Source organism: Scylla paramamosain, chromosome 9 (assembly GCF_035594125.1).
Source record: "Scylla paramamosain isolate STU-SP2022 chromosome 9, ASM3559412v1, whole genome shotgun sequence".
In the NCBI taxonomy this organism is placed as follows: domain Eukaryota; kingdom Metazoa; phylum Arthropoda; class Malacostraca; order Decapoda; family Portunidae; genus Scylla; species Scylla paramamosain.
In genome coordinates this window covers 6,405,001-6,426,562 of record NC_087159.1, presented here as the reverse complement: position 1 = coordinate 6,426,562, position 21,562 = coordinate 6,405,001, and the positions used below count along the sequence as shown (strand labels likewise).

General features: G+C 43.7%; 1 protein-coding gene across 3 annotated transcripts in view; it reads left to right on the top strand.

The window, feature by feature from the left end:
- Positions 1 to 21,562, top strand: part of LOC135103469 (glycine receptor subunit alpha-2-like) — a 39,795-nt gene that overhangs the window by 7,124 nt on the left and 11,109 nt on the right. For all 3 annotated transcript variants that reach the window (XM_064009808.1, XM_064009807.1, XM_064009806.1), the window contains exons 2-4: positions 10,691 to 10,782; positions 18,744 to 18,805; positions 19,691 to 19,787. In XM_064009808.1, coding sequence (XP_063865878.1) covers positions 10,691 to 10,782; positions 18,744 to 18,805; positions 19,691 to 19,787 — 251 coding nt within the window. The remainder of the gene's footprint in view (positions 1 to 10,690; positions 10,783 to 18,743; positions 18,806 to 19,690; positions 19,788 to 21,562) is intronic.

Sequence of the window (21,562 nt, the reverse complement as noted above, 5' to 3'; positions counted from 1 at the left end):
ATCAGTGTTCTCGCTTCATGTTGTTTCCTACTTTGGACATTCAAGTACTAGTTAAAATGTTCCCTGCATCAACACAACACTGCAGGAAAGACTGGAGGGAAGATAAGATTACGAGTATTAACACAACGAAAGATCAAAGGAATAACAAAGACAGGCTAATCATGAGCTAAGTCAACTGTTGCTGCGTCACGATGTTCATTCTTATAATCACTCATCCATTCACCAACCAGAGCGTCTTCATTCATCCCGCACAGAGGCGTCCCAGCAGCCCCCGAGACTCAGTGACCCGCGGGATGGAGAGAACAGACAGAGAGAGAGGCGAGTGAACTTCCTGCCTCCTCTGTACATCTGGTCCTGCTCCCCCTCATTCTCTTGCTTCTCCTTATCCTCCTCCTCCTCCTGGTTCTATCCTCTTTTTTCTTCTAATCCTTATCTTCCTCTTTCTCCTCCTTCTATTACTCCTCCTACGTACCTAATAGTACTCTTAACGTAAGAATATAAGGAAAGTTGAAAGAAGTCAATGGACCTGCAAGTGGTAGTCCTTGTATAAATCTTATATATCTATATCTACCTTTTATCTCTATCTATAACCCTATCTTTCTCATCTTATAGTATTTAAATTTTCTTCTTGATTTTCTTACTTCTCCAGAATTAATATTAGAGACGTCATTTTTATGTGTATTTTCGTGAAGTATTTCCCGAACACTCGTATCTGCAGCAAGTTACAAGTTACTACTCACTGTGTTTAATCTCGACGTGAAAAACATATTTGAGGTCCTTCGCATATTAACTCGGCAGGAATTGACCTTCCAAGCATCAAGACAGACTATTTTCATTACTTTCTCTTTCGCTTCATGTCTGCAGCAGTAGTAAGTAATATCTGCTTCTTAACATACTTGAGGTACCTCGTATACTTTCTCGGCGGGAATCAATCTTACAAGCATCACGACATAAACTTACCATAAACCAATATTAGAAGTCAACTATTACACACTAACCATCTTTTCCGTGTCTGTAACGGTAAGAAATATCCACAATACTCAATCTTACTTACAAACACCCACTCCCTTATATTTCACGCTTCTCCTTCTCTCAATCCGCGGCTGGACTCTACTTCTGTACCTGCTGGATTACTTCCCTCTCGCCCTCGCTCTTCCTCCCGCCCTCATCTCCTCACAGCCACTCTCCCACATCCCTCTTATCAATAAAGATTATACGTACAGCTCCAACATCCCACTGGCGGTCCGGCGAGGCGCGGCCAGCTGTGGCGAGGCGAGGCCAGTGAAAGGGAGATGAGAGGCAGGAGAGCGATGAAGAGATGGAAGGAAAGGTGGAGGGAATGAGGGAAGGAGAAGGGTGAGTTACATTGCAGTTAGGATGAGGTCATGACGAGTCTGCATTCACGTGACGAGCAGAGAGAGAGAGAGAGAGAGAGAGAGAGAGAGAGAGAGAGAGAGAGAGAGAGAGAGAGAGAGAGAGAGAGAGAGACAGAACGCATCACTACACTATAATAAACTGGTGATGAACGCATAGCAATTTTTAACTTTCTGAACACTAATACATGTAGAAACTGATAGTGATGGAGAGAAAAAAAAAAAGAGGAGGAGGAGGAGGATGGGGAGGGACGAGGAGGAGACACACCAGTCCTCTCTGACGCCTACACACACCAAAAAAATCCCGCGTCTGTGTGTTTGTTTAATGTGTTTACGCCGGCAGCCAGACTCCGCGACCTACTCTCTTTACCCCAGCGAGCTTTATTGGCGGGACTCAGCTACAAGGTTTGGTCCATATAAGAAGGAGGTTAATTAAGGGAAGGAGGGGCGCTCTGAAATGAAGGAAGTTAAGGGAAGGAGGAGCGTGTCTTGTGGAGGAGCGTCTGTATAATTAAAAGATGAGTCAAGGGTGGGAGGAGTGAGTGCTAAGGGGCGTACGTATACAAAAGGGAGTTAAGGGAAGCAGGAGGGTGTATATAAAGGAACGCGTACATAGAGGAAGGGAATTAAGGGAAGGAGAATTGTGTTTTAAGGAGGAACTTGTATATTTAAAGGAAGGGGGAAGGTCTATTTACAAATGAAGTTAAGGAAAAGAAGAGCATGTTCCCAGGAGCATCCATATACGAAAGAGAATAACAGAAAAGAACGTTTGTTTTAAGAAGCGTTATTGTAAAGAAAGGAGGAGAATGTAATTACGAAGTGAAGGGAGGAGGGCGCATGTTCCTCATCACGCTTCTAGCGTTGCCACCCGCTTCGTGCGCGTCGCCTGAGTGTCACGCTGGGCGCCACAAATTGAGGGTGAAGCGTCCTCGGTTCATTTAAGTCTACCAAACCATTATGCCTCCTACAGGACGCCGAGTGGCCACCTTGCGCAACCCAACTCACTTCATTCTTTTCGTGGGCGAGATGCGGCACCGTCACGCTTCTCGGTGTGCTTGTGTGGCTGTTTGTTGTGTTGTGTTTGTGTTGTTTCGCCTTTCTCCACGTTTGCGTCGTGAATGGGCTGTGTTGTGTTGCTTTTTGTGTTGTGTTGCCGCTTCCTGCTTGCTTTTGTTTGTGTGGCTTTGTGTTGTGTTTGTGTTTGTGTGTTGTGTAGCACCCTCCTCCTCTCTCGTGCTGTGTTGTATTCCGTCTTCCTCCTTGCTTGTGTTTGTGTGGCTTTGCGTTGTTTGTGTTCTGTTGTGTTACGTTGCGTCTTCCTCCTTGCTTTGTGTTGTGTTTGCGCTTTGTGCTGCGCCTCCCCCTTGCTTGTGTTGTGAATGGGATGGTCTGTTTGCCTTGAGTGGCTGATTTGTAGCTTGATTCCTGTGTTTGCTTTACGAGTTATGACCAGAAAACAGATAAACACCACCAATGTTAAGAATAGCAAACTGCCAAGTATAAAATAATTTGGTCCAGTAACTTCTTAAATCCAATATTTTAGCCCAAAGACAAGGCTGAAGATAAATGAAGAAGGTCGAGGTAAACTGTACTAAGGCACTTGACAAAATGGGGAATACTACTACTACTACTACTACTACTACTACTACTACTACTACTACTACTACTAATACTACTACTACTATTTCTAAATTACAACAACTACTACTACTACTACTACTACTACTACTACTACTACTATTACTACTAGTATGTCTACTTGTACTATTAATCTCAAAAGCCAATGTTTGCTTCTTAACTTATTAAATACTGTTGTCTAAAGTTGAGGATAATAACATTTAGCGCATCACATGGAGTAAAATATATTAACATATTACTAGTTATTTCTTGAAGAGTGAAAAGACGAATGGAAATTGTATAGCATGAAAGGAAAAAAAAAAGGGAAGGAAGAAAAGAACCAAGAAATACGAGCATGTGTTACTTGGAAAGAAAAGTAAAAAAACGTTAAAATTTAATTAACTTACTCGACATTAAGACAGCATTTTTGTGGCGGTAATTGAGTCAAGGGAGTGTGTGTGTGTGTGTGTGTGAGTGTGTGTGCTAGATAGATAGATATCAATACATCCCACCCTCCCACCTTCCAAAAACCTCTTCTCCCACCCCGCAACCTTCCCAAACCCACCTCTCCTATTCTCTAACCTTCCAAAATCCACCTCTCCCACCCTCCAACCTTCCGAAAAACCATCCTTTAACCTACACCCATCCTCACACGATCCCTCCACACACCACCCTGCTATCCTCCCACGCTAACACGTCCTTCCCGCCCCCTTCCACCCATCCTCACACGATCCTTCCGCGAACACCACCACCTCCACCCTCCCACGCGTCCTTCCCTCCCTTCTCTGCCTGGCGCGGATAAACTGTCCTCTTGGCAATCAAAGGAATGTTATCTTTGGCTGGCTCGCTGCGAGGTCGCCATTCTGACTCCACTTTACGACTGAGAAACGTCGGGAGAATCTTGAGCCTCTCCTTCTCCTCCCGCTGCTGGTCGCGTCCCTCCCTCCCGCCGCCGCTGTCGTTTGCCAGGCCTCCCTTTATGACGGAATCGCGGCTTTCTTTTGTTTTACGCCCCCGCTCTTAACCTGCACAAGTTTCCACGTAACAGTAAAGCGCGGCGCGAGTTGCTGCGTGGCGCGGCTGAACAGGGATCAAAATCATGGGCATTTGGAGATAAGAGAATTGGCAGGGGAAGGCCAGGGAGAGAGGAGAGACAGGAAGAGGGTGGAGAGGGAGAGGAAGGCCAGGGAGAAGGGGGGAGAGCCAGGGAGAGGGTTTGAAAGATCAGGGAGAGAGAAGGAGGCAGGGAGAGGGAGGGAGACGCAGGGAGAGGGAGGACAGGCAGGGAGAGGGGGGACAGGCAGGGAGAGGGAGGGTGAGGCAGGGAGCTGTGTCACGAGGTAATAATGCTGCAAACTGAAGCTTCTGAAAATAAGTGCATGTGAGTGAGAGGTTTACGGCGTTGTAATAATTCAGGAGCCTTCAAAGCCAATGCGCTGCGATCCTACCCATGTGTACGTGACAACAACAATAAAAAAACAAATAAACAACAACAAGGTCACATCTATCGCGTCCTCATATCCTCGCATCACGAACTAATCTGTAAAAACCGATACGCTGCATTTTTCTGAATATGAACACACACAAATACACACATACACACACACACACACACACACACACACACACACACACACACACACACACACACACAGCAACGCTCTTTCATACCAGTCCATTTAAATAATTTTTCGATACAAATAGCAATTCAAAACAACAGCAATATACTATACTATAATGCTAGAGACTTAATGTGCCATCTATGTTCTTTCTTCATTACTATGGATGTAGATTAGATAAACACCTCACTTCTATCTTTCTTTATTCTTATACTCTTCGCTCCAACATTTATTTATTCATTCACTTATTCATTTAGTAAGTAGTATTAGACAGAGTAACATGCTTCTCTTTTAACCTTTTCTATTACATCTCATAACTATTTCTCCCTCTGTGCTTCATGGTGTTCTTTCCTTCGACCTTGCTGTCCTTTTGCCTCAAACTCACAGAATCTATAGTTGTAGAACTCACACAGGCAGCCTCAATATGCCCAATGGGGATGTTGCTGTCTATTTTTCCTTTGTATTTGTATTCCTTTAAAGAAACCCAACACTAATGTCCCTTTTCTTTGGTACACGCTTCCTTCCATCCCTATACCCATCACGTCATCTCGCGCTTGCATTACCAACCAATCAACTGTAATATAGTAAAAGACATCGATCCACCGCCCTTCCTTATATCTATCGCATTATCTTACTCTCGCATCCACAATCAATCACCAACTGCAATATTATACAGCAGGAGACGCCTTCCTTCCTTCCTTCCTTCCCTCCTTCCTTCAAGTATACCAAAGCAAAGGCCAAGAACACCAGGGATTATTGCATGCATTATAAACCTTTAGTGCACTACGCTACGGTGAGTAAAGCCCAAGCTAATCCCGAGTCCTTGTCACGCCGCCAGTAACGAGGCAGCCCGCTAAGCCGATCACAAGTTCCCTATCAGGTTAATCGCACCTCGGTATCGATATCGGGGTATCTGTTCTCGCCTCTTCTCTCCTTTCCTCTCCTCTCTTCTCTCCTCTGCAATACCCGCACTTGTCTCCTCTCTTCTACTCCCTCTCTCTTAGCCTCTCCTCCCCTCTCGCCTTTGCTATACTCCGCTTATTTCCCTCTCTGCTCTACTTCGCTTCTCTCCTCCCCTTCGCACGGAGCATCGCATTATCAGGGAAGAATGTTAAGAGTGTTACAGCTGAGTGTTGTGAGCGGTGCTGACTCGCTAAAGGGTTGATGCCAAGGTGGGATGTTTTGGTCTTGTATGGTTTTGGTGTTTGTTGTAGATTTTTTTTTCTCTGCTTTTTATTGTTTTATTGTCTTTTTTCTTCTTCTTTGTATTTTTTCTTTGTTTTTCTTTTTGTCTTTTTTCCTTCTTTGTCTTTTTTCCTTCTTTGACTTTTTTCCTTCTTTGTCTTCTTCTTCTTTGTCTTCTTCTTTGTCTTTTTCGTCTTCTTCGTTTCCTTCTTATCTTCTCCTTCTTCTTCTCCTTCTCCTTCTTCTTATCCTTCTCCTCCTCCTCCTCCTCCACCTCCTCCTCCTCCTCCTCTTCCTCCTCCTCCTTCATCTCCTCCTCCTCCTGCTCCTCCTCCTCCTCCTCCTCCTCCTCCTTCTCCTTCAACTCCTCTTCCTCTTTCTCTTCTCTTCCTCCACAGCATCATCATTCCAAAATCTGTATGAACACACACTATCCCCACATCAATTCAAAACATTTACCACCACAACCCTTTTCTTGTGGACAGTTCGGCCGGGTCCGTGCCTCAGTGCCTCCTTCAGTCACTCGTTCCTCCTCCCTCCCCTCCCCTTAAGTGTCCCCTGAGCGGCAGCCCCTCGCCTGGGACGGGACGGCGGGGCTGAGGCGGATGTGACGTCATGGGAACTTATTTGACAGCAATGGGCAAATGGATCTTTTATCTCCTTCTTGTGGGTTCTTCGCTTACACTTACTCCATTCTATGAGGAGGAGGAGGAGGAGGAGGAGGAGGAGGAGGAGGAGGAGGAGGAGGAGGAGGAGGAGGAGGAGGAGGAGGAGGCGACGCAGGTGATCCGGGACATTATACAGCTGACACAAGGAGTTGACGAGTGTACAGACGAGTATATTTGTACAGGCACGCATTCAACAAGTACAGTAAAGCGAGTTTGCACAATGTATTATCCTATTCCCCGCGTTACGTCCACTGTTATCGTGAAAGGGAGACCGGAGAGCAAGAAGTTGCCTGTTCCTTCTACCCGTCCATCTCCACTACACCCACGTACCTCAAAGAAACAAGTGAGTCAGAACGCCATCTATGCGGAAAAAAATAAACAACAAAAAAAAGGACTGAAATTTGTAAACAGTAAATGGAGAGAAGAAAAGTTTTAGCACCACACACAAACTCCATAAAAAAGCGGAGTTAACTCAATTGCAGAATCAAAGCTTTTGTTTCGAAGTATTTTTCTGAACTCTAGTAAAATTAATTGATCGTTTTTAGTACCAATTTCTGCCACAAAGGAGGAGGAGAAGGAGGAGGAGAAGGGGAGAGGGGGTTCCCACGCTCCCCTCCCATCCCATCTCTCACTGATGAAAGAAGAGACAAGGGTTGTGAGTACTGATGAAAAGTGACAGTTGATGGGGAGAGGGGGAGGCGGCAGAGGGGGGAAGGAGGAGGAAGGGAAGGTGAAGGTAGAGAGGATTGACAGGGAGGCGAAGGATGAGGAATGGGAAGGGGAATGATATTGGGGATAATGAAGATTGTATAGAGTAGGGGAAAGGAAAGGGGGAGGCTGGAAAAGATGGACAGGAATGAAAGGGAAGATAAGCAAGGGAGGAGGGAAGGAAGGGGAAGGATGAAAAGGAAGAAGTAAAGAAGAATTTAGATGGCGGAGGAAGAGGAGAAAAAAAAAAAGATGGAGAAGGAAAATAGATGAAGCACTGAGAGACCAGGAGGAGGATAGCTTAGACAACGAAGAAAGAGAAATAAGGAGATGGGGAAGAAGAAAGTGAATGACAGCGGGAACAAAAGGAAGAACAGGAGAAAAAAAAAAAGACAAGAATTAGACGACAGAGGAAGGGAAGAGAGGAGAGAAAGGACAGAGGAGAGCTCCGGGAGGGTACAGTTAGATAACAAAGGACCTCGATTGGCATCACTAATAACAAGGCAGTGATGTGACGAGGCTTAGATGTCAGGGAGGCGAGGCGACACGGGACGGGGTGGACGTGAGCAGGGAGAGGAACACTGGCCTGACCAAGAGCCACAATGCAGGTAGAGCGAGAGAGAGAGAGAGAGAGAGAGAGAGAGAGAGAGAGAGAGAGAGAGAGAGAGAGAGAGAGAGAGAGAGAGAGAGAGAGAGAGAGAGAGAGAGAGAGAGAGAGAGAGAGGAAGACAAAAAAAGAAAGGAAAGGAAAGGAAAAGGAAATTAAAGGAGAGAAAAGGAAAGGGAAGGAAAAGAAAGTGATAAGAAAAGAAGGAATGCCATAAACTCCTCCTCATCCAGCATAATTCCTCACGCTTCACTGCGCCGTCTGAAGCAATCCTCGTTGAAAGAATGATGAGGTTTATCATAATATTTCCCAACCACTTAGTATCTGGTTTCACTCATCAACGATAATGACTGGTGTGTACTCTATAATTCCTTACCACACACGCGCGCGCACACACACACACACACACACACACACACACACACACACACACACACACACACACACACACACTAATAAAGTTTTTTTTTATTGGATTTTTGTTGCCCTTGGCCAGTGTCCCTCCTACATAAAAAAAAAAAAAAAAAAATACAGCCTGCGACACAAACACCACCACGATCTCGTTTGTTTTTTGTAGGTTTTCTCTCATATGGCTTTTAAATCTCGCACTTTCCACGCATCTTAAAAACACACAACGCCAGGATGAAGAGAAAAATAGATGAAAAGACAATTATGATAAACAAAAAAAGTAAAACAGAAATGAGAAGTAAAATATATAGATAAATGAGTAAAAATAAATAGAGAAATCAAATAAATGTACAGATAAGTATATAAATAAGCGAATACACAATTAAAAAAAAATAAACTAAAAAAATAAATGAATAAAATAAAATATATATTAGTGGTAGCATCAATTAAAAAAAATAATAAAATGCAATAAAATAAAAGAGAATGTTAGACCAAAACTAAAACATCAAGGTCAGATTGTGCTTAAAAAACAGAAATTTTACGTTGTCTGTATGTGTGTGTGTGTGTGTGTGTGTGTGTGTGTGTGTGTGTGTGTGTGTGTGTGTGTGTGTGTGTGTGTGTGTGTGTGTGTGTGTGTGTGTGTGTGTGTGTGTGTGTGTGTGTGTGTGTGTGTGTGTGTGTGTGTGTGTGTTTAATATTTAATTCGGTAGCAAAAGCAGTGTTTTTAATGTTACACTCAGCTAAAACGCTACACACTGCTTTGTTTTTGTACTTTTTATTGTTTAACTCAGCACCAAAACACTAAATTTTTTCTTTCGTTTTTTTTTCCACTATATAACTACGAGCTTTCTTGACTTTTCCTCCATATTTTTTTCCTTTAAAGCAGCGCGGAAACCACTAATGGCTCGCCTTTTCTTAATTCCTATATTCAAATCAGTAACGAAACAATAAACTCTCTGCTTTCCTACATTTCCATTTCAAAATCTAACGAAAATCACGAAATCTTTGCCTTCTCTACAATTTCCTTCAATATCAAACTCAGCAGCAAGGACGAGGGAAGCAGAGACGGAAAACGAGGAACGAGTGCAGAAAATACAGGTGAGAGAAGAATACCTAGGAGGATGATGTCAATCTGGGGCGTGATGCGAGGCGAGGCGAGGTTTCTTCAGCGGAGAGGCGAGGCTAAATCTCCCTCTCCGCTCATGCACATCTCGGGGAACCTCGGGAGTGAGGGATGGTGGGGGTGGGGAGGAGAGTGGCTGGCAGGTGCGTCTCGATAACAGGTTTTCCTGAAGGAGGGAAATATGAATGTGGCAGGACGAAGCAGAAGGCGAGGCGATGTAAAGGAATGGAGTGAAAAAGGAAGGGAGGGAGGGAGACGTGAAGGAGGGAAGAAAGGAAGGAAGGAAGGGATGGAGGGAGGAAGGGAGATGTGGAGGAGGGAAAGAAGGAAAGGACGAAGGGAGAGGTGAATGAGGGAAGGAAGAAAGAAAGGAAAAAAAGAAAGGAAAGAAGGAAGGAAGGAAGGTAGGGATGCAGGAACTGAGGGATGGTGTGTGTGTGTGTGTGTGTGTGTGTGTGTGTGTGTGTGTGTGTGTGTGTGTGTGTGTGTGTGTGTGTGTGTGTGTGTGTGTGTGTGTGTGTGTGTGTGTGTGTGTGTGTGTGTGTTTTATCATAAGTAAGGTATAACTCTCTTCTAGTGCATAATGGAATGTCCTCACTTACTTGCTGCTTCTGCCTCATCTGACTGATCTATTTTTTCATCAGTATTTCCTCTTTGTCTCTCAGTCTGTCTCGGTATCTCTTTTTCTCCAGCCACTTCTCCGTCCCTATATCTCCATACTGCTCACGCTCTCTCTCTCTCTCTCTCTCTCTCTCTCTCTCTCTCTCTCTCTCTCTCTCTCTCTCTCTCTCTCTCTCTCTCTCTCTCTCTCTCTCTCTCTCTCTCTCTCTCTCTCTCTCTCTACTTCCCGTGCTCTCTCTTACCAACAATATCATATGTACAGTCTAACTAAAAATAAACAAAGGAGACTGTGTATACCGAAGTGTGAGACGTGTGGCGGTGGTGCTTAACATAGCCAGCATTGTAAGATTATTATCTTTTAATTCCTCCTATACGCAACTTTGTTTTTAATTCTTCCAGGTTATGCAGTTCAATTTCTGTTGTGCTGTGAATGGACGCGTTTGTACAGTCGTTGGCAGGAGATGAGTGACCATTACACTCGTTGCCTGTTAGTTTTAAGACTTCCCTCAACCTTGAAGTCCTCTGATCTACTTAAGGTGTTTTTACAAAAACTGAAATTTTGATCGTGGGAAAGAGCTTAAGATTGTGGAAGTGAGCAGAATATGTGCTTTGCGTGTTTGTGTGTGTGTGTGTCTGTGTGTGTGTGTGTGTGTGTGTGTGTGTGTGTGTGTGTGTGTGTGTGTGTGTGTGTGTGTGTGTGTGTGTGTGTGTGTGTGTGTGTGTGTGAGGATGATGCTGAGCTGTATCTGTTTGCTTTGCAGGGCGGGCGTGGCCAGCGGACTGGAGGTGAGCGTGAAGGACATTCTCAAGGTGGACGAATACGACAGAGACCATCGACCGAACTATCTAGGCGGTAAGTCATCAAAAGCCAGTGTTTTGAAACGTGACGGATGCAAGGCGGAGATGCAGGGCCTGCTTCCTGGCGATTCCTTCCTCCAAGTGTTGCACGCTGATTATTCCTGCCCCTCCAGTGGCAAAACAACCAAGTAGGGGAACATAAAATGAACATGATTACATTAGATAGGTTCGGTATTTTTGCCAATGTTGATATCCTATAACGCTAGTACGCAATTGTGCAGCAACTTCTAGTGACGCAAGCATATTTTTAGTTACGCCCTTGCAGAGGCTCCTGCCGCCCCAGAGATCCTCGATGTAGTCACCGTCAAGACAGTACTAATAGGAAACATGCTGGTATTCGTCGGCTACTGGGCGGCAACTTGAAAATGGCTCAAGTTTTCTGATTGCAACGCGTCTCAGACAGACAGATATACAAATACCCGTAACAGAAACTTTCGCCACTCATTCAATAATCTTATAACTTCCCGGTCACTTGGCTCTTCTCAGTCCTTGTGTAGTCCTGCTGGCCTTTTGCAGTATCCTTGTTTACTTATGTTATTATGTTTAGCGAAAAGTAGCTTTTTACTGAACGTGTGTAGTGCCGCTTCACGGACCCCCGAGACCTCGAGACATCCTGAGAACCTCTGCTGTAAGATCTGGGCCGCCGCGCACACTACAGAGAAGACTCACCCCGCACCCTCCCTTCCCTGTGGCACTACTGCAGGGGTGAGAGAGAGAGAGAGAGAGAGAGAGAGAGAGAGAGAGAGAGAGAGGGTAGCTCCATATTTCATTGTGACTTGGTGGCGTCAGGTGGAGCGGAGTGTCCTAAATCAGCTTTGCCATTTGGGAATAGTGCGACCTTCTCTCTCTCTCTCTCTCTCTCTCTCTCTCTCTCTCTCTCTCTCTCTCTCTCTCTCTCTCTCTCTCTCTCTCTCTCGATGGTGTCGGTACATACTAGTGGTGCATAGTGGTTCATGATAGCGGTGGTGATGGTGGTAGTAGTAATGGTGGCGGTGGTGACGGACGGAGTGATGACAGTAGTGATGATGGTGATGACAATAGTGAAAGGAAGAGTGTGCAATGGAAGTGAATGTGCGCGCATATAGACAATGCACACACACACACACACACACACACACACACACAACAACACACATACATACACACACACACACACACACACAGGAATCTCTTCATAGTCTATTTCTATTATCTCGTTTTCTCTCTCACTTACTGACACACCTTGTTTTCTTCATCTGATTATTGTTAAGGGGAACTATGACAAATCCCACTCTATGCTTCTTCCCTCGAACTGTTAACCAAAGCAGTCGCATCACACGTAATAACAGACTAACCTTTCTCTTCGTTCCCCCTCTTACCTTAATGTCACGAACTGGTGCACTGTACAAGACTCCTAGTGCATGACAATACCGAAAGGAAAACAAAAAAAGGAAGAAAAAAGAAAAGTAATGGACAAAAATGGAAGTAAAAAGAAAGAGATAAGAAACTAAAAAGAAACTGATGAAAAAATTGAAAAGTTGAGAATGAGCTAAAGTGAGGAAAGGAAAGAAAAAAAAACGAAAGGGTAATGGAGGAAACGAGGAAGGGAAAGACGGAGGAGGAGGGGAAAAGGAAATGATGAGGAAAAAAAGAAATGCATGAATATATATGAAGAAGGATGAGAGAATGAGTCAAAAGGGAAGGAAAAGGGAACAGGAAGTAGGAAAGAAAGGTGCTTGTCGAAAATGGAGAAAGAAAGAATAAGTCGAAAGAATCAAGAAAGAAGAAAAAAAATAAAGAAAAAAAGTAAAGAGGACGGCAAGAGGGAGAAATAGCAAATAAAAACATAATGAAATAAAGAGGAGTGGGAGAGATAAGAAGCAGAAGGAATAGATGAGGGAAGAAAACAAAAATGTGGAAGAGTAGGGAAAGGGAAAAAAAAAGGAAACTGAGTGAGGAAAAGAATAAAAAAAAAAATGGGGGGAGCAGAAGAGTAAAAGCATGTCGAGAAATCAAGTGAGAAGAGAGAAAATAGAAAGATGAAGGAAAAGAAAAAGAAAAGAGAAAGAAAAAGAAGACGAAAAAGGAGGAGGAGGAGGAGGAAGGAGACGAAGACGAAAAAAAAAAAAAAAAAGAAAAAACGAGGGAGTCAGAAGAGGACACACAAACCATATAATGTACGAAAAGGAAAAATGGAAGAGAAAAGAAGGAAGACGAGAAATAGGCAAGGAAGAAGGAAAAAAAATACACTAAAGGAAGAGAGAGAGAGAGAGAGAGAGAGAGAGAGAGAGAGAGAGAGAGAGAGAGAGAGAGAGAGAGAGAGAGAGAGAGAGAGAGAGAAAGCAGGGCAGGGGAGGGGCAGGAACAACACAATGACTCCAAGATGACATCCAATCTTCCGCCTTACGCTCACGTCGCCCTGAATCCCATTTCCATTTTCGGGCTGTGCTGATGCTTTGTGCCTCGCGGGTGACGGAGGGAGGCGGCGGGCGAGGCACAGCTAGTTTGAGCCAGAGGAGGAGGAGGAGGAGGAGGAGGAGGAGGAGGAGGAGGAGGAGGAGGAGGAGAGAAATGAAAAATAAATAACTTGCAGGCAGAATAGAAAAGACATAGGAAGATCACACGACATAATAAAGGGAAGTGAAGACGTGAGGAATGAAACCAAGGAGGAGGAGGAGGAGGAGGAGGAGGAGGAGGAGGAGGAGGAGGAGGAGGAGGAGGAGGAGGAGAGAAGAAAGGAAACGAAGAGAAAGATACATGCAAGAAACAAAGATGGAAATAAAGGTAAAAACACGATATGCTCCTCGTGAACTTTACATATTCAAGTCTCTGGGAAATGAAGGAGTAAGAAGAAGAGGAAGAGGAAGAGAAAGAAGGAGAAGAACAGAAGAATGCACGTACGTAAGATTGAAAGACTGAAAAAAAAGGGTTACGAAAAAGAAAAAGAAAAGAGATAAACATTCTACACAACATGATCTCTCTATAAGTCTCTGGAAAATGGAAAAGAGAAGGAGAGGAGATGCATGCTTACGTAGAAAAGAAAGAAAGAAGAGAAAGACAAGGTAAAAACGCCCCACTGGGAGAAGAAAGAGAAGAGAAGAGAAAGGAAGAAGGGAGGGGAAAATGCATATATACATGGAAACTAGAAGAAAGAGGAAAAAGAAAAATGGAAAAAAATCCCTCTCTCTTCATGCACTCGACTCAAATCGGTGGGAAAGAGAAGAGAAGAGAAGAGGATGAGAAGATACGTAGAAGAGAAGAAAGAAGAGAAAGAAAACGGTAAAAACGGCTCGCTATACAAGAAACATGTTTAAGTAGAGAAAGGAAAGAAGGTAGAAACGAGGGACTACACATGCACTCTACCCAAGTCTCAGGGGAAAGGTTGGCGGGAAGGAGGCGGCGACTTTCAAGGGCACGGCGAGAAGGATGCAACTTTGAAGCGACTAAGGTGATCCAAAAGTTAGGTCGACGGTTCGTGCAAGAGAGAGAGAGAGAGAGAGAGAGAGAGAGAGAGAGAGAGAGAGAGAGAGAGAGAGAGAGAGAGAGAGAGAGAGAGAGAGAGAGAGAGAGAGAGAGAGATTCATTAAACCACCACCATCACCGCCACCACCTTAACCTCGCACCACCACCATCTCTCCACCTCCAATTATTACCTTCCTGTCTTCCTCGTACTCCTAACCTCCCGTACACCTCACTCCTATCAACCGAGGGGACGGAAATGTATAGAAAGACCCACTTCCAAGTATAACTCCCTTCCCTGGTGTGCTCGTATTGCCGTCACAGTGAGGAACAAGACGAAGTGAAATCCTGCGACATCTCACACGCTTCCTCTTGATTTCTGTCTAAGTTTTTGCTCAGTACGGTAGTGATGTAATAGTGTATCAAGAAGGGAATGACATTTTAAGGAGGTCAACGTCTTACGAGGTGGTCAGGGTTCGAGTGCGTGGTTGAAAGCGCAGGAGAGTTTAAAGTCCGAATTCGTATTCTGAAACGCTCTAAAGGGCACTAGCGCATTTTCCGTCAACTCTTTTCCTGAACTTTATGAAAATCGACAATTTCTTGAGCGCGCCCATTCTCACACACGCAGTCTGTACAGCCTGCACTTTCGTCGACAGTGAACAAACATGGCTCCTCTGACTCACAGGCAGGCAGTCGCTGGTCTTCACTTTATCGTATTGTAAATCATAGATGAGCCAAACGAAGTAGAATGGTGTCCAGCATGCAGGAGTAGAGCTTGCTGTTTTTTCCACAAGTTAAATGTAGCGAAATGTGAAATTATGCGATTTTATATTATTTAAGTTTATTACAAAAAAAGTCTATTTTAGCATATCTTTATATTAAATTAAACAATGGATTTTCACTATGATAACCCTTCTCCGTGAAGACGATCACTTCCGTTTGCTGACGGAAAAAGATGACAGAAAGAGACGGAAACCGGAGCTGACGAAAATAGTTCACGGAGGATATGCTATTGTGACGCAGGCATTACCCTCTCACCATGATTACTTTTGAAGGCCACAGGGATGATTTGTTGGCTTCTCACGAGTGTTTCTTCTCCCCAAATGTAGTAATCTTGTAAATCTGTCACTAGAATCGTAAAAAGACACTTAAAAACCCGTGTAACTTCAAGTAAATCCTCTTGAAAATAGTGGAGGTGCGGAGTAGAAGTGTTTCAGGGTATAGTCCTTGGGAGAAAGACACGTACCGGTGAGTAGTGAGGTGAGTGTGCGTGTGTCTTGAGTGTCTCCTACGTCTGGACTGAGTGTAATATTATTGTCAGCGGGAGCGCCTTATGGTCTTTGCTTTTCCTCTTCTTCTTCCTCTTCCTGCATTCTGGAAACCTTTATCAACGGTTCCTTTCCTTCTTCATGATCTAGGAAAGTGATTGAAAAGTTTTTACGAAGTATCCAGAAAAGGAAAAAGAAAGAAGATTCGGAAAATTTTAAATAAACAAATAACCAAAATATAAATAAGATAAAAGATAATAAAACAAATGAATAAATAAATGAGATATATATAGATAAAAGATAAAGAAAACAGAAAAGAAAGAGAAATATCCTTACGTTCTGACTGGTCCACACTTTTCCTAACACACACACACACACACACACACACACACACACACACATGCCATAAAACATCGCAAATTACCGTGACGAAGGCAGCAATTCCCTTGTTTTTCGCGGTGCCTTGCCTCCGTCACCCTGCCCCGCGTCCCTCATAACCCCGTGACAGCAGCGAGTGGCCGGCGACAAGCTCAACTGGAGTGCATTATTCCCAGAACAGTATGTAGTGGCTGACTGGTGGTGGTGGTGGTGGTGGTGATGGTGGTGGTTGTAAAGATGGTGGCGATTGCAATGATCATGCTCGTGGTGACGGTGGTGGTGGTAGTGGTGGTGGTGGTGGTGGTGGTAATGATGCAATGATGGTATTAAGGCAAATTTTACTGATTAATTCATTGGCGTTAATATCAAGTAAGGATTAATGGAGTGTGCAAATATTAACAACAACAACAACAACAACAACAACAACGAGCAACAGCAACAACAATAATAATAATAATAATACGAGAGAGAGAGAGAGAGAGAGAGAGAGAGAGAGAGAGAGAGAGAGAGAGAGAGAGAGAGAGAGAGAGAGAGAGAGAGAGAGAGAGAGAGAATAAACCACACTTACTATGAAATTACGTACAGAATAACAAACATCAAACTCCGCCCATCACACACAGAGACGTTGCTTTCGTCCACTCTATTCTGACATGCAAGCCGTGATCCTCCGCACTCCCTGATGTAAGCCAGCCAACACCCTGAAAACCTCCCGCCACTCGAGTCTCGTCCCGCAGGCATAGTTTCCCGTCACGCTCCCTGCCTATCCCTCATCATCCACCTCAAGCTGCTGCTCTCGCCGCCCTGGAGCCGGAATTCTGAAGCGCTTGGAGGTTCTCATCAGCCCGGAAAAAATATCTTTAAATGCAACAATGATAGTAGTGTTCTGTTTTCGGTCTTCTTTTTCCTTAATGATACGGAATATTAAACCAATACTCCGATAAGTTAGTAGTGTTCCCATAATTTTTTTCCCTATTGATGATGCAGAATATTAGACTGCCGCTGGAGTCATGGAAGCAACCTTGATAATTTGAGTAACTCCTACTTAATGTGCTAAACAAGTCAGAGGTAAGACGCTGAAACGTTCGTGAATGTGATCCTACGTAGTGCAGGAGGTTGCGGTGTATTGCCCAATCTCCCTCGCAGCCTTCCCGCCTCGCTGTGATTTTGGGGAGAGGTGAGAGCAAAATATATTGTACACCAAATAAACGTCAATGCATCACCAATCTTTCTCTTCTATCTATTCTCTCCCTATCCCATGTTTCTATCTTCGTAACACCTCCCTCATCTAACTTTACTTACTCCCTACTATTCTTCCTAACTTCCCTTACCTACACCTCACTACTCTAACTTGCCGCGTAGGAGGGAGGCAGGACAGCGCAGCAAGTACTTATGGTCAGTGACTATACGTGTTCGTGTGACTGTCTCGCAACTCAGCATTTTTTGACGTACGACAGTGCAATGGGAAAGCGGGTCCGTGAAGCGCCTGGTTTTATAGTAATCGTTTAGTTTTATTTTTTTCGACCTCGTATGGAAGTTTGATAAGTTTTACAAGTATTAATTATTTTTGTGTGAGTTTGGAAGTGAATGAATAAATAAACAAGCTTATGAATGAATAAGTAAATGAATAAACAAATAATGAATGCAATGTAAGCACGGAAAATATCTGTTGTTTATTTTTACTTTATAACTATTACTATTCATTTTCCTTTTTTTTTTTCCAATGTGTTTCAGAGTAGTTTGTAAGTTTCCGCCTCAACTATCTTTCTGCCGCCACTCTTACCATAAAGGACTCGTAACCTGAACCTCTCCTTCACTTCATACACTGTGTAGTGCTCTTCTTAAAACAACACAGCTTAAATAACACTGTCTCTCACCCACAAGCACAGGACTTCCTTGAGAAAAGCATGCATATATCCTAACAAGTAATTATGTGCTCCACTCATCCCACTCACCGCCTCCCTCCTAATACTAAGAATAAGAACTTAAAGGAAGGCGCAAGAAGTCAGTGAGTCTACATGCGGCAGTCCATTGCTAAAACGTACACACATTTAACCACTGATCATTTCCACACATAAATTTGTCTAATCTTTTAAAGGTTCCTGAAGACACGAACACTAACAACGTGATTATGAAGTCAGCTGAATCGTGAATCTTGACACTATCTTGGCATACAAATGTACATATCTTTAACCACTAAACATTATCAATAAATTCACCTTGTATTTTAAAGTTCCCTATAGACACGAACACTAACAAGGTGATTACCGAGTCAACTTAGTCAAATTGAACATAAGAACATAAGAAATAAGGGAAGCTGCAAGAAGCGACCAGGCTTACACGTGGCAGTCCCTGTATGAAATATACCTACCTATTTCCACCTATCATCCCCATCCATAAACCCGTCTAATCTTCTCTTAAAGCTCCCTAATGTCTTAGCACTAACAACATGATTACTGAGTCCGTTCCATTCATCTACCACTCTATTTGAGAACCAATTTCTTCCTATCTCTTTCTCAAAACCTAAATTTTTCAAGCTTGAACCCGTTATTTCTTGTTCTTTCCTGGTTGCTGATCCTAAGAAATTTTGCTTACATTTACCTTGTTATAACACTTATTCCACTTAAAGACTTCTTCTATCAGGTCCCCTCTTAACCTACGTCTTTCTAAAGAATGTAAATTTAACAGCTTCAATCTCGCCTCGTAAGGAATACTTCTCATCCCCTGTATCCTTTTAGTCATTCTCCTCTGTACTGATTCTAATAGACCTATATCTTCAAACACTTAACCGTCAATACTGACGCTATCTTGATATACAAATGTGCATAGCTACTTTTCTCTATCATTCCCACTAATCCCACTCGTTTCCTTCCAGGGCCAACCAAGGTGAACGTGTCCCTCGTCATTCACTCCCTCATCGTCGATGAGTCCCGCCAGGTGAGGAAAGGTGGCAGGATGAGGGTTGGCAGCAAATATGGGGAGGGAATAACATGAAGGAAGAGGTGATGGAGGCAAGTGAGAGGAAGGAAGGACGAGGGAACAAAGTGGAGTGAGTATTAGGGAAGGAAGAGGTAAGGAGAAAGAAACGTGAGTGGAAAGGAAGCAAGAGGGAGTAAAAGGGAAAATATGCAGGAAAGAAAATATGTGAAGAAAGAAGGTGAGAGGAAAGAGGAACGAGGGAACGCAATAGGATTAAGAGGAAAGAAGCGAGGAGAGAGCAAGAAAAAAAAAAAGAGGAATAAAATATAGACCTGCAATACAACACACATTATCCCAATAATCTACAAGGAACGAATTTTACTTGCTTCTATAACTGCGTGAAGGAAATCTGGCGCAAAGACGAAGCGAACCACAGGATAACGCCAAAATTAGCACCTTATCACGCATCAGCACAGTCTGGGAAGAGAGGTCAGAGAATCCACCAGCCAGCTCAGCAGCAGGTAAACTCCCACCAGCCCCACCTGGACAGACTGGAAACTTACAGACCGCATCCCACACCGCTAGATGGCAGCACACCCAAGCCACTCACTAAACCACCAGTCCCCCCTACACACATTGATAATTATAAGAACATAAGAGCATAAAAAGACAAGATAAGCTGCAAGAAGCCACCAGACATCCATATAGCAGTCCCTTTAAGAACATAAGAAAATAAGGGAAGCTGCAAGAAGCCATCAAGCCTTCACGTGGCAATCACTATAAGAACATCCATTTCCACGCATATAAGATTAAGATAATATGAGAACAAAAATTACTTCACGATTTTCTTTTTTTCCAGGACAATCGCTCGCTATACCTTACTAACTCCTGCACATCTTTCAGTTGCTGGAGCTTTCCGGTGACTTGATACAGGAGTGGAGGGACGATAACGTTGCCTTCGCCGGCGGAAGCTATAGAATCAACAGCGTCCAGGTACCAGGTGTGTGTAATGATGATGATAATACTGTAACTGACATTTTACTGGAAAGATGGTGGTGACACTGAAAATTTTAATACTGAAAGAGAGACTTACAATACAAGTAAAGTAGCTTAAAATTAGGCTCTTTTTAACCTTTTTAACGTGTGTGTGTGTGTGTGTGTGTGTGTGTGTGTGTGTGTGTGTGTGTGTGTGTGTGTGTGTGTGTGTGTGTGTGTGTGTGTGTGTGTGTGTGTGTGTGTGTGTGTGTGTGTGTGTGTGTGTGGAATGTACGAGTAAGTCAGGACAACAAAACTACCGCATGAACCCACACCCATATCCGCACACACACACACACACACACACACACACACACACACACACACACCAAAAGTAAGTACATACCTATCGATAAAATGAAAGAAACAAAAGATAGTAGTAGTAGTCTCTGTCCCTCCGTAAATCTTGCTGGAAGAGGAGGAGGAGGAAGAGGAGGAGGGGGAGGAGGACGAAGGAGGAGGAGGGAGAAGAGGACGAAGGAGGGGGAGAGATAGAGGAGAATAAACATAAATAACTCCAGAAAATATGGACAAAGAAATGCCGTGGATGGTTGTATGAATCTTGGCTTAAATAAATCGTGAAGGAAATGGTTCAAGGAGATTCCAAAGACACAAAAAATGGGGAAGCTTGGAGAGGCACAAAGAAAACGGGAAACATCAATATCCCGTTTTTTTATGACCAGGGAAAGAAAAAACAAGAGAGAAAGAAAGAAAGAAAGAAAAAAATAAAGGATAGCAGTGAAATTAGCAGATAATGGAACAAAGAAAAGATTGGAATGATAGTACAGTGAGGAAGAAATAAATGGAAAGAGGAAGGAAGAAAGGGAGTTGAGGAGGAGGAGGAGGAGGAGGAGGAGGAGGAGGAGGAGGAGGAGGAGGAGGAGGAGGAGGAAGAAGAAGAAGAAGGAGGAGGAGGAGGAGAAAGATAATACTATAATACCATGATATCAAAGGTCTCTCTCTCTCTCTCTCTCTCTCTCTCTCTCTCTCTCTCTCTCTCTCTCTCTCTCTCTCTCTCTCTCTCTCTGCCACTACCGCAAAAAAAAAAAAAAGAGGAAAATACAAAATATACATGTATCCCATAAAAAAATACTCGTGTGTCAAAGAGAACGTTATTATTTACATGGCCTCCTGATGCCTCGTGCTTTACTATTTATTTATTCTATTTACTTTTTTTTATAGTATTGCTGGCGCGTGTCCCTGTTCATAATTATTTATGTGGCCTTGTTGATAAAGAAAGAATCTAATTATAATACTGGGGAGTTTGTGAGTGATAACTGATGTGATGACTCTCTCTCTCTCATGTCACAGCCTTGTAAAGGATCATTAGGTCTGCTGCTGTTTGTTTCCTTGTTTTTGATCTCTCTCTCTCTCTCTCTCTCTCTCTCTCTCTCTCTCTCTCTCTCTCTCTCTCTCTCTCTCTCGTTTCCATTATGTTGCCAGCGTCCTCCCACTCAGTACACATACACACAAAGACACATACACACACACACACACACACACACACACACACACACACACACACACACACACACACACACACATCCGGCATGTAAAGAAAGACGTGACCTACATATATGTACATACGCACATGGAGATGACGTGATGACGGTTAATATACAATAAACTCACGCACGCACACATACTCGTACATACGCGCGGACACAAACACACAAACGCCCGCCCACCCTCCCTCCTCTCTCTCTCTCTCTCTCTCTCTCTCTCTCTCTCTCTCTCTCT